Source organism: Manacus candei, unplaced genomic scaffold (genome assembly GCF_025592945.1).
Source record: "Manacus candei isolate 608988 ecotype Guabito, Panama unplaced genomic scaffold, ASM2559294v1 h1tg000131l, whole genome shotgun sequence".
Taxonomy (NCBI): domain Eukaryota; kingdom Metazoa; phylum Chordata; class Aves; order Passeriformes; family Pipridae; genus Manacus; species Manacus candei.
The window spans coordinates 1,178,578-1,195,059 of NW_026138179.1; the positions used below are offsets into that span (position 1 = coordinate 1,178,578).

Genomic DNA, 16,482 nt, shown 5'->3' on the forward strand with positions numbered 1-16,482 from the left:
TCCTATGTGCTTACTGTGGCATACAAGACACGTTTTGTTACAAGTCTGAGTGTGCTGAATATAAATATCTTCTCGGCAAATGTGGAAAAGAGAAATCAGATGACACCAAGGAGTAACAGAAAAAAGAGTTCAAAATACCTGTTTGGTAACAGTCTTATTTTGGGGCTGAGATAATGGACCGGGCTTTGTGCTGAGAGTTAGTTTGTCTTGTGTGATGCCCTTTCACTGGGAATACATGTAGCAAAGTGCTTGGCACCCTGCAAGGGGGGATCCTTCCAGTGTGGCTCTGGGGTGAGGCAGGGTCAGGTTTGCAGCCTGCAGAGGCTCTGGGAATACTCTGCATGGAGCTGCACAGCTCCAGAACTGCCAGGGTGTCTGGGCAGGGTCTTGGGCAGTGGAGGGCGAGTTAAAAGGACTCGTTTCTTTCCCCCTTGATTTTCTGCAGGTTCACCAGAACACCTGTAGCACAGTGAGACTGTACTTGACCCACCCACTTGACCACCCTGGGATTTGGAGTCAGATTTCTGTTGGTGACATCAGGCTCCACATCATAAAACCAGAGAAAGTGACTGCACAGAATCATTTGAGCCTTGAAATTTTATTACCTTGTTTGCATCAACCAGTTATTCCTTTCAGCACCAATAGAAGACAAAAACCCCTCCATATTGTTTAAAATACCTTGTTTTTATCAGGTCTGCGATTGTGGTTTTCTTGCAGATAAAGAAACCAAGGAAAATATTTAAATTTTTCTCTTTTTTCATACGTTTTTAACAAAATGTTGGAAGGTGTGTGCTTACCATATAAAAACATTAGGTTCCAGAAGGATACAATACCGAAAAATCATTGAAATAAAAAAGGTTATTCTTATTATAGGATTTCTAAACCTTAGCAATATTACAAGTCCTTAAAAGCATTGAGATTATATTGAAAATAAGATGGCATGGAAAAGTGAGACCTTCAGTAACAATTTGACCCTCGTAATGGATGATAAAATTGGGAGCTTTTGCTTGAATTGTATTTCTCTTCTCATCCTGTAGTGCCAGGAGGAGGCCAAACCATTTCTGAGCTGATGATATGTGCTGACACTGCTGTGCTGCTCTGGGATCCAGGGCAGCTCAGGGGCCAAACTGGGCACGGTCGCGTCGGCTCCGGCTGGAGCACCAGACAGAGGCCTTGGAAAGGAAGATTCTCCAGTGGAATTGTATGTTCCCTAAATCTTACTGTCTAACCCAACAAGTAGGACTGCAGGTCTAGCCAGCCTGACTGACAGTGCTTCTGGGCTAAAACTGTGTCACAATACTGGCACAAGGCAGGTGAACTCATTCTCCAGCCAGCAGGACAGAGATCAGGGGGCTCTGGGAGCCAGGCTGGGGCAGTGGGGCTGGGGGCTTAGACAGCTCCCACTGAGCAGCCAGGCTGGGCTGGGACAGACCCCCGGGGCTGGAACAAACGGGCTGGGCTGGGACAGACCCCCTGGGCACCGCTGGAATTGGTTAAAGGCCTTTGCCCACAGCACAAAGCTGGGTGTTCCCACCCTGCTGCTCAGTGGCTGGAGCGGAGCCGGTGGATCCATGGGACAGACAGGGCAGGGATTGACTGGAGCTGGATGTGCCTGAGAGGCCACGTTCTCTAGGGAGTGTTCTGCAGTGACCTAAAGTTACTGACTTTGTCAGGACCTGACACCCTGAACACTTCTGGAAGTGCTCACTTTTTGACTGTCCTCATTTGTGTCGTTTGCTCACTTATTCTAGAAGTGATGTTGTAAAATGCAAATTGAAATGAGAAACAGGAGATGTTGTATACCCTTTATAAAAAGATGACCCTTGCTCTGCAGTGTCCCTGGTGCATTACTAAACCAAGAACAGCGTTATCTCCCACTTCTAGAAGATGCCTGAAATCTCAGCACAAAGTGGGGTAAGCATAGGACAGGAAGCTTAAGTCCAATTCTTATAAATAACATTGTACTAATAAATTGGGTCATGCTATCCATAAGTAAAGAGAATTGACATATAAACAAACTCTCCAGGGTTTGATCTCCTGGGCATGTTCTCACACCCAGCCCTGCCCTGCCTTTGTTGTTCTTTTCAGTGCAAATATTCTATGATACAGTATCTGCCTAAGGCTGGTGATGACTGATGTCCTGTACAGGCACTGCCTGAGTGACTCTGTGGGGTTGAGGGAACTCTGGTGGTTGCAGTGGTGGAGACAAAACTCATTTTTCTCCCGAGGTCCCCCCTGGAAGGGAGAGCCTGTTCATTCCAGCTCCCCTGGACAGACACTCCCTGACCCCTGCAAACATGGAAAGGCACAGGAGCACCGTGAGAAACCAAGGAGCATCTGTCCAGTGGTACACAGTGCTGCACCTCCAGCATCACTCTGGCAAAGTTCCATTCCCTAAGACAGTGAATTAGAAAGAACTACCGCGACTGGTTACATGTGTGTGTATTGTGTAAGAGAACATTTCACAACTAGGCTGTTCTTGAGCACTGAGAAACTAGGAAACATCAAAATCTAAAACAGTTTACTTCAAATTTGAAAAAAACATTTCTCAATATATCTCAATAAGTTGACAAAAGTGTCTCATTTTTAGTCAGCACAAAGTCACAGAACGACTTTTAAGGTAATTTAGACCATGTTAGTTTTACTGTAAATAATGTAATGTTGTTTGGCAGTAGTTTTATGTTTATATCCCACACAGTGTCAAATTCAGCTCCTGCAACTGATACTTGGTGAAGTTGATATCAAATTGTAATTTACAATGTTAGGAAAACTATTAAAAATAGTGTAGTTAGTTTTACTACTGAGAAATAGCTGCTGGGCAGCACACACATTGCTACTGATACTGTTTGGATTTTTTAAAAAAGGTTAATAAAATACAAGTAAGGTAGAAAATAGGATTAAAAAGCATTGGTTTGGGTACAAGTTTTTCTGAACTGGGTGGAGCAATAAGAAACCAGAAAAACACATTGCACATACGTGCACCCTCTGTATAAAGACAAACATACAAAGTGGGAAACTGGTGGTGCACGGGGTAGTACACTCAAGTCTCTGATGCTGTAAACTTGAATTCCTAATTTTATCAAAAAGGGGAACTGAGTCTGGTTCCATTTTTGAGTCCCCATGGGTTACTTGCAGATTACCCCTGGTTTGGCACAGCACACTTTTAAGAGGCAGCTTCTGCTCAAGGGACCCTGGGACTGGAAAATGGGGCATAAAATGTGTCAAGACCAGGTGCAGTGGGAGAGTGGGAGCAGTGGCCCTACTGCCTACTTGGAATTAGCCAATACTGTTAGTCCTGCACTCTCATGACTATTAAGAGTTTCTCTATTTGCAAAATCAGGCTGATTTAAGTAAAAGCTCTGTTGTTTACCATAGCTAACTAAGCCAGTATCAGAGACTGTGCAGACTGAGATTTCTAATTTAAATCTATTCAGATTTAGCTCAAGCTGATTCCTAGCAGGTGTAAACTAAACCAAAACAAGAGCATCTTCAGGAGTTTGTGGTCAGCATAACTAAAACAGGTTACTTAATGGAGTAAGTCAAATATTGGATTAACTCTTTTAACACAGGGAATGTAATGTAAGTAATGTAAGAGGAAATAACACTAAAATTGAACACGACATAGGCAGAAGAAACTAAGTAATGGTTAGAACACAGGGGGTTTCATTGCTCTCTCGAAACATAAACCCTCTGAAATGAAATCCTCCCAAAAAATGCCAACTCTCATTATGGACCTGATTCTCAGTTTTTCATTCTTTTTGTTAAGGTTACAGAGGCTGGGTCGGTCAGGCCATGGGGAGATGGCAGAGGGGAGCCCCACATTTGAGGAGCTGTAGTGGAAAGAACATGTAAGTCAGATGGCAAGACCCCTCTTCAAGTGTGTGATGCATAACAAATGGAGAGTTGTGTCTCAGACACAGGAACAGCCTCTGCTCCTGGGAGGCAGTTCCCTAAGGCCAAGAGTCCCAGCTCTGCTCTCTAGCTGGCCATGCTGCACTTCCCCTTTAAGTGTACTGATTCCTTTAGAGAATTGTTAGGTTATTCTGCCTTATCAATCATACACAGTTCTACACTTTTTTCTCCCCAAATGTCACTTATGTTTATGTTTACTCTATATCTAGCATGCATTTTACAATCCATTTCCCACTTACCCTTTCTAGCTAAGGCAGAATGTTGGCTCTGGTGTTACCAGTGGTACTACAGGAATCTATTCACTCTACTGTAACATACATATCCCATAGCATAATTCAGAACTGTCCCACACATGGCAAAGAAAGAAAAGACATTACAGGGAAACTATGTTTCTTCTTAAGGGAGTAAGTTGCATTTAGAAAGCTGAAGGCCTGATTCTGGAGTCATCATTCAGACAAAACACTTCATAATTTCAGTGGGAACACAGCTGGAATAAGGGTAGAACTGTGTTCTTAAAGTCTTAATTCCAAACCTTTTGTGTGTCCGTAACTCAGACAGGAAGATGTTGGTCTGCAAATTGAAGAGAGCTGTTGTTTGGTCTATCTGTAGTGCCAGAAGGGTTTGCAGTCCCAGAGTGGCTCTGAGCCCTCCCCTCTGGGGGCCAGGGCTGAGTGTGGAGCTCATGCAGGGCGGGCCATGCGGCTGCTGCGAGCGCGACAGGAGAGACAAAGCTTCAGCTTCTCAGACAAGGAAATGATGCAAAAACCATCGAGCAGCACTAACTCACAGACTAATTACAAACTAAATTGTGCTATATATTAGTATAAAAACATGTTTGAGTAAGAATGGCACTGGTTCAGAAGGAATTAGGACTTCCATCTTGGTTCTGTTCGGTCCACAGTGAAAGTGTTGTAGTACAGGCCTGCCCTGTTGCCTGAGCAACTTGTGACAGTGGCTTTTGGCCACAACCCTTTCCATTTCTTCCCTTTTTAAATCCACATTGTTGGTACATTCTGGGAGTAGCCCAGGTCAGGTCGGGTCACCTTTCCTAACGTGGCACCACGATAGTTCGCTCTTATCCTCTGATATTTTTAAAATATCATTAATGTTTCCCTCTTCTGATTCTCAAAGCTGGTCAGTTTTAAGGATCATCTTCTCCTGTAGACACCATGAGACGCATTGCTACTGGTAGGTGGTCTGTCAAGCCTGCTAATTGGGTAATAAAGCTGAACTCTTCCACTTCCTGCAAAGGAAAACAAAAGTAAGAAAAGGAGTTGAAAAACCCGTCTGTTCCAGCACCCACCAGGCTTTGAACTACCTCAGAGCATTAGCAGAGGTGTGGGACCAGTCTGGCTTGGCTGGGCTCAGGATAAACTGTGCCACACAGACAGTCAGTGTGGTGCAGCTGCTGAGGTGAACCACTGACAGGCTACTGGGATGAAATCTGGTTCACCTTTTCTTGCCACTGACAGTAACAGCTTGTTGTTCCTGACAGGCTTATCCAAGTAGGTAGGGAGGCCCTCACCTGGGAGGAGGGGCTGGCTCTACCATCCTGGGCAGGGCATGCAGCTAAAAAGGAAACCTGTCTGCATTGGATTGAGGTGTTCAACTTGGGTGGGAATGTAATGCAACCAAGAATCCTGCTCCTTCTGTCTCTGAATTCCAGCCCTTGTTCTGGCATCATTTCATGTTTGTAAGATGGATTTACCATAGAGGTGTGCCATGGGCATTTGTGCCTCTGAAACAGGAAGCCTTAAAAGAATTTCCCTGCCAAGCTACTCTCACAGAGCCTGTGCAGAGAGAGCCCAGACCCAGGTATCCTGCACTAAGCTATGCTGAACTGCTCTGCTGCCTGCTCTTCTACAGCAGCTGCAGTGCTAAATAGGTGTGAATGAGCTTCTCATTTCCATCATGGAATTCTGTACAATTCTGGCAAGGTCCTACTCTAGGAAGCAGACTGCACCCTGCAAGTTCTCCTTCTGGGCAGCTCGTGTCAGCTCCTGCCTGTGCATCACAGAGTGGGAACTTGGGTGGGTTCTCACAGGCACAAAAGAACATCCACACCCTTGAAAAGATTAAAAAATATTCAGACTGCAGGCACTAGCAAAACACTCAGTTTGGCAGAAGTTTAAGGGGTGAAAGTGAGGTTGGTTAGTTGGTGAGTTTGGAAGAGCAGCACATCTACCAGTGTTGCTGCTGGAATCCTTGAACTCAGCTTAACTTGGTTTGTAGTAGGTTTCCAATCAGAACTTGCATGCAAAAGTGGAAAATAGCAAAGCAGCAGGTCCTCCTTGGAGTATGATTTGAATCCAAGCAGAACAGGCCACAGTGCCATTCAGACAAGTTCATTGTGTGAGTTACAGCTCTTTTGGACAAGTCAGGAACTCACCACTTTCCACTCCAGGTAGAGACCTTCTTCTGTGTACAGCATGTAGTCAATCCTCCTCCCATTTCCCTTCAGTGATGCCTTCCTCCCTTTTTGACTGGAACTGTGGTTCTTGCTGGTGGGATAGACTAAGTATCCTTTTCTTCCTTCTTCACTTTCCAGCACCCTATTTCATTAAAAAACAAAACCAAGCACTTTAAATGGTTTGCTCATTCTGTCCACCTGTGCATTACCCTGGATTCTCTCCAAATCCCCAGTAAGGGTAATCCCAGTTCAAAAGGACTGTTAAACTTGTAAAGCACATCTTCTTCCAAATGTTTTCCAATATGAGGCTGTCCTAACTGCTGACAGGGCTCTCAGAGCCTCATGCAGGCTTGGCATCACTGGTGCTGTGCTGGTGGAGCCAGGAGCAGGGCCCTTGCCTGCCTGCCACCAGCAGGGTAGGGCAGCCCAGAGCCCCTGCACTCATCTCCAGTGTGGCTGAAACTGGCAGAGGAAGAAACTGTTTCCTGGGTTATTTTCATACAGACCTGAGCACTTAGATACAAACCTCTCCATTCTGATCAGAGCAACTCCTTCTGAAATGACTACCAGCTTTACAGACAGGGTATGGATGAGAAAGGTTTTTCAGGAGCACCTTTGGGCATGTGGTAGTTGGGTTTGAGCAAGCTTCAGCATCAGATTACTGTCTTGGACCCCAAGCCTCACTTCACTAGAAATGACAGCCTGTTTGACTCCTGCATGTGGCACTCTCCAAATTCCTCCACAGGGATGGACTTACTCAGCAGGTGTGTTAGCACTGCCCCCACCTTGAAAGGAGATGACCATCCACTGAAGCACTTAGAACAGGCTTTCTAAGTACCAGTTTCCAGGCAAATAAGATGCATTAAAATTTTTAGTTTGAGTGCTTAAACCTGAACAGTAGGTTTTACAGAGAAGACTATTAAAGCCCCAAGCAACTTGATCTAACTCTGAAGTTATCCCAGCTTTGAACACGACTTTGGATCAGAAAGTGCACAAAGGCCCCTGTCACTCCATTTTTATAGGTGATCCTGTGTTTTGCTGTTGTGTTGGATTTCAAAAGAATCTTGTGTTCTCTTTCAAAGCTGTACCCAAGAGCACTGAGGGTGACAGTGACATGGAATGCCCAGTGCCTGCCCGTGCTGGGGTGTGCAGAGGTGACCCCAAGCACAGCCAGGGCTGTGTGGCACAGCTGTGCTGTGGTTTTGCTTTCTGGCTTAAACACAAACAAACCACCTCCTCAAAAACCACTTTCCTTTACTTACCTGCCAAAACCTGAGCTCAGGGTTCTGTGGTTTCCCTTGTAAGAGTTGATTACGCCATTAAGCAACATCATCAACTGTCGCAGGAGAAACACTGAGCCATGAACTTGGGTCCTGGCAGGTACAAAGCCTTTAATTTCACCTTGGAGAAAAATAAGATATTTTTGATCACCCAGTTTTTGAGACTTGACTTGGATGGGTTTTATGGGGTTGGGTTTAGGAATTTTTTAATGCATGAACGTGAGAGTACAGGATGAAGGAATAACAAGGGACAAACACCAGACTCTCATGATATGTTTTAATGTGTGAGATTCAAATGGCTTCTTTGTCAAATCTGGTCTCTTTGGAAGGACCTGAGTGGTGGCAGAGGGGCACTGGCTGCAGGTGATCAGGTCTCAGTAGTGTTGTAACCTGTAAGTTTGGGTCAATCGATACATACGAGAAGCACTTAATGTGCCTTCAGAAGGTAATGGACAGAATTCTGATCATACAGTTATTTAATCAGAACTTTTCTTAACCTCCTCTGGACTTAGTGAGGTATTGAAGGTTCTTAGAGTTTACTGTAATCAGTTTCTGCAAGTAAACTTTCTTTCATGTGGTACTTGGTTTTAATAATAACTCGCAATAAATTAGCTTACTCTCTGCACCCTATTTGCAAGATGATTCTACAAAGAGCTATTGCAAATGGTTCACTTCCTTAGATTGTTTTTCTAGGCTCAAGGAAGCAAGTTCTTTGATGGGATTGACCTCTTTCAAAAATTATATTTATATTTAGCAAAGATAATTAAGTAACAAAGTAGAAGAAACTGCTGATTAGCACTGCAGTACTACTGCAAAAAAATCTTACTTGCATTAATTTAATAGATGATTTTTTTAAGCTTCAATTATGTCTTTTTTAAAGTCTGTGAATGCTGGGTATTCACTTAACCTGCACAACTGCTCACAGAAGAGAAATGTTCATTTCAAACACATGAAGGAAACAAATTGTAGATGTGCAGCATCTGCTGCTGTCTCAAACTGGTACTGCTCTGCACAGGAGTTTGCTGTTTGTCCCTACAGGAAGCAGACACAAGTGTGGACATCTGGCTCTGCTGTGCTAACAGTTCAACACTAATTGAGTGAACAGAATTAATTATGACTGAGTTGCTCAACTAAACCTGAATCTTGTTTCTTAGCTGTGCTGTGCTCATAGGCCTGACTCTGTTCAGGGTTCAGAGATGAAAATGGGCTTGGAGATGACAGTCACCTTTGTGAGATGGGATTATTTGTGAGCATTTCACAAAGCCTTTCTGAGCAGAAGCTTGTGTGGTTTCCAGCACTGTGGCAGGGCCCAGATTGTTACATCTATCTAATTAATTGTTCTATAATTATCAATGGCTTGCTCATTATTTGTACCAAGTATGTTGTTCCAGTCTGATGTTTTACGTATGCTGTCCTTAACATGAAAGAGAGATTTAAGAACGAGTTGTTCTGCTGCTTTTATGGCCTAATTGTTTTAGTAATGTGAACTACTTAATTTTATTTATAAAGTAGAGAAGAGTGCTGATGAAGAAATAATTCTCTGGATAGCTTGCACTGCCAATCTAAATGTCTGTAAAGCTTGATTAAGGTTCATTACTGAAAAATTTGAGAATGGATCAATTTTAGGCAGTACCCTGGTTTACTGTGTATATGAACAATATTTCTTAACTAGACAGTACCCCACAGCTACTGTGCTATTTACCATTTAAATGTCTTTAAAGCCCAGATTCCATTAATTGCTTTACATTTCCCTGAATTTCCTGGCACTGTCCTGTTTCCACCCCGTGCAGTCAGGAGGGCTCCTCACCCTCCCATGGAAATGAGGGCTGCTCTCACACAGGAGCACATGGACATGATGTACCCATGCAGAGCCCTGTTTCCCTGCAGAGCTGCAGGAAAAGCCAGTGCAAATTATGGTCTCATAGAGGGTTTGTTCATCAGTGCAAAAGAATTATAACACATTGCAGAAAACTGAAAGCCACACTTAGCAGGGAAAAAGCCTTACGTATATTCTGTTCCCAAGGCCCAGAATATTTTCCAGTTCTCACATCCTCAGGTGCTGTACATACACAGAGGTAGCAGAAGTAATATTCTTAAATCCTTATGGATCATTTGATGGCTCCCTATCCAATCAGTCGTGTTTGTAGGTGGAACCTAATTGCTGAATACAAGTAACTCTTCAGGGAATAAACTACAATACCCCAAAAGTAATTTAGTGACACATTGTCTGAAAAGGCCTCTCGGAAATACAGGGTTTGTTTGGGTTTGTTTCTTTCGTTTTGGGGTTTTTTAGGTTGTGTTGGTTTGGTTTTTTTGGGAACCCTAAAATGGAATTTTACACCCACACAGAGATTTGCATTTGCAAACTTGATTGTAGGGCCAAATCACCTTATTTTTGCATTCCAGAAATCCCTTTCACATGTACCAAATTTATGTTTTCAACATATGAGTAGAACTGCTTGGAAATTTTCCAAGTTCTCAAATGTGCAAACTGGGACTTGCTGTAGCAAATCTTTATTTTGGACATAAACTAAGCCCAGACCTGATGTCTAGAATTCCGTTTCTTTGTTCAAACTGATACAAAGAAAACTTCAGGGGGTGACTTCACCTAACCCGTTCAACCAGGTGTCCATCTATTCCACACAGAGGTAAGTAAAAATGCCAGCATAAACTGCCTATAATGTACCATTTCCATTATGTGTGTCAACAGCAACATCAGGACAGACTTGCCAATTCAAACAACTTTCCCTCTGTAGTATTATTTTGGTAACAAACAGCTAGAACATCCTTTATAGTTAGTCATGATGATAATGTATTTAGTCCAGTAAACTTCCCTTCAAGGTAGAGAAGGTGCAAAAAGGATTGCTACATTCATTAAGTGCTGCTCTAAAATTTACAAAGCTTATTAATTTCTCTCCACTGGAATATTGTTTAATAAACAGCACAGGTATTCAAGGAATTTATCCTAAGACTTTGGCAAGTTAAGGTTTTTTGTATTTTTCATAACTCCACTAGCTCAAACCAAAGACACCTGTTTTTCAATATCAAACACTCCTTAAGAGTAATGCTGCACCAGTAATCACTGAAAGATGTTAAGCCACATTCCTAGTTCTGTCTGATGTGCTATTTAATTCCTCTCTGTATCTGTGAGCTGGGAGGTTTAGGTGGATTCAATTCTGCAAGCTTTCTAAGTGGGTACTGTAAGCACTAGTTGGGTTGGGGATGGTGTTTTAAACTTCATGGGCTTTTTATCTGAGCAGAACTACACTTCCTTTTGCTGCTGTGAGCACAGAACTGGCTGCCTGCAGAAAGACTTTCAGACAAGCTGCCCACCCACCCTTTTTGGTAGTGCTTGGAGTTCTTGTCCTGTGGGCCTGTCGAGGCAGGACCAGCTCTGGAGACACACAGACATGCAGCTGCTCTCAGCTCTTCATCCACTGCAGCCAACTCTTGACTTGGAGACACAGCCACTCTTCCTTTCCCTTTTTCCTCTTCCCCAAACACCCTCGAGTTAAACTTTGTTTTGTCTTCCAGTCCTAAGCCACCCCTCAATTTGTGAAATGTTAAATAGCAAGCGATGAACTCCCTTTTTACAGAACTGTCTAAAACGTGGAAAGATTAGGAAATGCTTACTTCTGCAGGTTGTCTGGGGTGCACACTTCTTCATCATATAATCCTTCAGGATCCAACAAGGTGCCTGTGAACAGAAAGGGAGATGTGACTGCCCAGCATTGCTCCTGTGCTGTGCTGGGGAGGCTCCCAGAGGCACAGCTATGTAAAGGCAGGATCTGTGTGGGAGAGAGGGACTGCTCTGACTGAGAGCATGTTCTGTTCACTGCTCCTCTCCCCACACCTCCCTGCTCCCTGCCACCTTTCAAAATGTCTCCACCCTTCCACTTTCTCAGCTCTGCTGTCTCTGATTTGTTTTTCTGTTACCACAGAGTAAAGCCCCATTATTAAACAGTTCCACTTATCTTTAGTATCTTCATAGTTATCATTGCTGCTCTAGAGACACTATTAATTCCTGATCTAAAACTTCATCAGGTTCAACTGAGTTTCACCAGGAATTAACACCTCGGAGTTCCATAAAATCCTTTATGATACAAAACCTACAAGTTTGTAGTGGTGTTGATCTGCTTTGTTACATCCTCACTGACAGTATTTATGGAACACCAAATGGAACATTCTGATCAGAAGCTGCAGGCTTTCACTGCAGGCACACAGTACAGAAACAAGAATTTGGCTTCCTCCCCCCCAAGTAATCTAGAGATGTTTTTAGGAGCAGGATGGGGGGGGGAGGCACTCAGGTACCTTGAGACGTGAGCTCTAGAATGTGGACTGCAGTTTGAGACCTTTGGTTCTTAATTATAATTCAACAACGTATGCTAAGGTTTGTAAAACATATGTTACAAATCTTTGTTCTCCACCAAACTCCTACTGCCAGTGAGCTGACCTGCCTGCTGCCTGAGCTGTGTGTGACAGGAGTGTCCCCACCCTGCTGCCTGAGCTGTGTGTGACAGACAGGAGTGTCCCCACCCCCAGGAGTGTCCCCACCCCAGGGCTGCAGAGCTCTTACCGATGGCCCAGGGCTTGTCCTCCCCAGGGCCAACCCGACAGGGGTCTTTGTAGTGTGTAAACAGAGAGTGCTGCTGCTCCAGCTTGTCATCTGCAGGGAAAGAACAACCCTCAGAAAAGGTACATCAGCTGCCAGTCCTGAACCTGTGCCCAGCTGTGTGTTCTGCACCACGGGCTCAGCAAGGCCCCGTTTCTCCTCCATAAATACCCAGGTTTGATTTGAGCCAGTTCAGCAGCAGCTTTACTGCACAGCAGGAGCTCTCCTTGGCCAGAAATCCCAACAAATGCTAGCTAATAACAGTGCTTTCCTACCAAGTCTTTTCTAGGAAAGACCTTTCTGATAGTTTTTAGCTCTAAATTGAAGTGGAAGTTTTCCAGTGTATCTCCTCCCACTGCCATTGCATTGCCTACACTGGTACCAAACCCTTGCTGGGATGGATCACCCAGTGGACAACTGGGCTGCCTTCCAGTGGCAATCCTTTGCCATCTCCTTATTCAGTCACTAATACAGCTGACTGTCCTCCAGCTGCTGCATCCACACCAGTTCAGCTGTCTCATCACATCTTTCCAGCTCACTCAATCTGGAGAACATCCTCAGAACTGCAGGGAGATTGAAAAACTACTTTGTCAGGGGATCCTGGAGTTGTGGCAGAGGATTGGAGGACTGACCCTCCCCAAAGTTTGCCAAGTTGACAATGCAGAGAATTACTTTTTCTGTCTGAACAGCTAATTGGCTTGTTTAATGTTTATGGAAAAGTAAAAGATGAAATCTTGGCAATTTTTTGTTTGTCCAAGTTTTTCCTTGTTGTATCATATGTCAACAGAAATTCCCTGAAAACCAAGATAGATTAAAAGTTATTAATTTGCAACTGAGACCATGATAAGTCACAGTTGGTGACACAAAACTTTACCCATCTGATTGGAAAGCTTTTTATCTTATGCTAAAAGGTTTAAAAACAAGTCAGTCCAAAGCAACATGACAGTAAGTAACTGTCTAATAACATTTCCACTAAGTGTGAATTCTCTGTATGAATGTTGCCATAATGTTCTGTAAAGCTGAAAACTGAGTTACAGAAAATTTGTCATCAGCATAAGGTCACTCATGGACCTGAATATCTTCGAAAACTGTACTGTCAATACAACTAAGAATAGAAGCTTGGTATTCACTGAGACATTAATTAGCTGCTGTATCAGTCTGTGGAGTGGGAAAGGACACAGAAAATCATAAAGAGAATTACAGGAAGCTGATTATTGCTTTACAAAAACCTAAGATGTTCAATTAACCTATAATGCTAGAAATGTCCCTAAAACAATGAGTAATGTAAAAATGGAGGAGAGAACTTTGAAACACTGCATTAATCTTGCTTAGCACATAAGGAAAGAAAGCAATCTAAAAGTAAAAAATTAAATAGCCAGCTTAATTCCAGTTTCCAGGCTGAGTGCATTTTAAAGGGGAGGGCAATGTAAATAAGTGTCAGAGATAGCAAAAATAAAATAAGCTTTTATAACTTGCTTTTTAACCCTCTTTAGCAGTAGTTGCAATGTTTATAACTATTATTTGCAAAAGCAAATAGTTGGGTTTACCTTTTATTTAAAACGACAGCTCAGAATTGCACTAGTTATACTCTGTGCTTCCTGTGCAAGACCGTGGGTAGGGAGCCAGAACTCCTCAGGTAGAGAGTCCTGAGCATATGTTCTGCCTCCCAGCTTGGCTCCCCTCTCTCCCCATTCCCTTTGGATCTGTGATCTGCCTGGGCACTCTCCCATTTGCTGTGCAGCAGCTCATTTATTTCCTTGATGGACACCTTTGCCTCCAGGCCACTCCTCCCCTCCCAAGGAGTGCCAGTGAAAGGGCCAGAGCCCAGCAGAGTTCACTTTGTGTCCTGCAGCTCCTGCTGCCTCTGCCAGCACTGCTGCTGCTGCCTCTGGGCCAGTCTGGGCAGCAGCCTGGGCAGCTGAGGGGCTGGCACTGACCCCTTCCTTTATCCTTCCTGCAGCCCCTCAGCACTCCCTGCACTGCCTGGGCAGCTGAGGGGCTGGCACCAACCCCTTCCCTCCTGCACTCCCTCACAACTCCCTGCCACTGCTGCCACTGGACTGTATCCTAAGGTGTGTTTGTCCAACTACAGTTTCCTGGAGCCACTGCACTTCCTGATCACCTCCACATGCAGGAGGGATTCTTGTCCCACTCAGAGCACTTGCCAGCACCTTCTCAGACCATTCTGAGTTTACTTTGGGTCATACAGTTGGGACTGATTTACTTCTTGTACAAATGAATTGGAAATGAGTGACAGAAGGGCTGGGGTTTAGGCTGATGGTCTTTTCTATACAATTAAATGTTTCTATAACTTTGCTAAAATTCTCCATTTCAAGTGTCTGATACAAGTAATGAAATCAGAGATAATAGTGGGGGTTTTTAGATAGACAATGGTACAGTTGTTGCTCTCTGCCTAAGTTACCTGATGCTCCTCATAACGGCTCAGAATTCACACTGGATGCTGTTCCACAGATGCACCTGGTCATCCACAGGCCCTGGTCTAAATTGCTGAATCCCACCTGGAATGCTGCAGCCCCAGCTCAGCTGTGCAGTGACCCCTCCTGTCCCTGCCCTGGGCTCTCTCTGGGGCAGCACTTCAGTGACACAAGAGCCCCTTCAGCCCCAGCCAGGCTGGTCCATGTGCCAGCTCCAAACCAGCAAAGAGCTCTGGGATACACAGACACAGTGCAACTGAACTGTTAACAGAGCATAACATTTATGTTTGGAAAAGGCTTCTATTTCTGTGAACTCACCACCCATTAATTACGGTTTTGTGGAATTCTTTTTCTAGTACCCTCAGCATCCAATTAAAGGAAAAACCAGATTTAAAATTTCTCAAAATAAAAAACCTGAAACTACATAGCATCAGTTCACTTTTTTCCAAGACTGACTCAGCAGTGTTGAGTTCTCTCTGCAGCATGAGTCTCCTATGTCTGTGTATATGCACTATGAAACTATTTTTAACTGCATGAATGTACTTTTTCTCCACAAAAGTCCCATAACGTACATGTCTCTCATTAGTAATTAAAACTGTAGAACAGTAAGTGTCTACCTAATTCAAGTAAAGCTAAACCACTGTATCTGTCCTCATTATTGCTACATAAGTCACAAATTATTGCTCTTTGTGCCTTAAAACCCATCATGCTTAATAACTCCACAGAGCTCATGGGATGAGCCAAGCAGAGTAACTCACACTCAAAGCTATTTTAGAAGTGTTTGTAGCAATTAAGTTTTTCCTTGCAAAAGCCAGTCTTAATACACTGCTGTAGTCCACAGGGATCAAGAACATTCCTATTCCTTTCTGAACAGGCAGACACCAGGAAAAGGCAAACCTTGTCTTACCAGAGGAGCAGTTATCAAAGTTGAGATCTCCACAGATGACATCAAAAGCCACCAGCTCCTCTGGATTGGCTGTACTGGAGGAGGAGGTAGATTTTCTGAATTCAGACAGCCAATCTTGAAGCATATCCAGTTGCTCACATCGAACAGTTGTGTCTCCTGCAGCAAAGAAAGACACCAGTAACCAAACAAGGAGTGGGCCCTCCTGGCAGGGACTCAGCCACGGGGGACTTGCTGAGCTCTTGGAAACATCCTGAGGGAAAGGCTGCGAGGCAGAAATGGTGGCTGATGGTGCACTCAGAGAAATGAACCTGTTACACAGTCAGGAGGAACCACACTGAGGATGATTTCAGTATCTCCTCCTGGAACCAATCCTCCCAGGCTTGCCTGAAGAAATGAGAAGACAAGGCACCTGTGCTGCAGACAACCAGCCCAAAGGATGATGTTTCCAGCCAGAGGAGGAGCTGATGCATTACATTTGTGATCAGGCATTCAGAGTTAAAATCCTGCTTCAGACAAAACTAGACAGTCTGTTCTGGGGTAAATCACTTCATCTTTGCTTTCTAATTTTTAAAAATGAAAAATTTAACTTTCAAGTGTAAATAGGACATATACATCAATGGTAAATTCAGTTTACTCATCCTGTAGTAGTCCATCCAAGGAAGGGTTCTATTTGTGTTCAAGTAAGAATGCCTGAACTGGAAGTACTTTTTCATAATTTTAAAGGTATGTCTTAGATACATATTTAGGTAGGCAGGAATTCAGAAATAAAGAACTGGATTCTTTTCACCAGGACAGTGAAAAGAGTGATACAGGAGTGATGTGAAAGGGCTGGGATTGATTGGTTGCCAAATAGTTTTTGTTTGTGAAACCATCTGACACACAAAACAGCTCTTTAATTACAGCAACTAACCACACAACCTCAAGAA

At 43.7% G+C, this 16,482-nt stretch overlaps 1 protein-coding gene across 8 annotated transcripts in view; it reads right to left on the reverse strand.

Moving 5' to 3' along the window:
- Positions 1-582: 582 nt before the first annotated feature.
- SMPD3 (sphingomyelin phosphodiesterase 3) overlaps positions 583-16,482 on the reverse strand; it is an 83,881-nt gene continuing 67,981 nt past the window's right edge. For all 8 annotated transcript variants that reach the window (XM_051771276.1, XM_051771275.1, XM_051771278.1 and 5 more), the window contains 5 exons: positions 15,557-15,712; positions 12,179-12,268; positions 11,236-11,299; positions 6,302-6,464; positions 583-5,155 (listed from right to left, as the gene is read on the reverse strand). In XM_051771276.1, the coding sequence (XP_051627236.1) occupies positions 5,054-5,155; positions 6,302-6,464; positions 11,236-11,299; positions 12,179-12,268; positions 15,557-15,712 (575 nt within the window). In that variant the 3' untranslated portion in view covers positions 583-5,053. The remainder of the gene's footprint in view (positions 5,156-6,301; positions 6,465-11,235; positions 11,300-12,178; positions 12,269-15,556; positions 15,713-16,482) is intronic.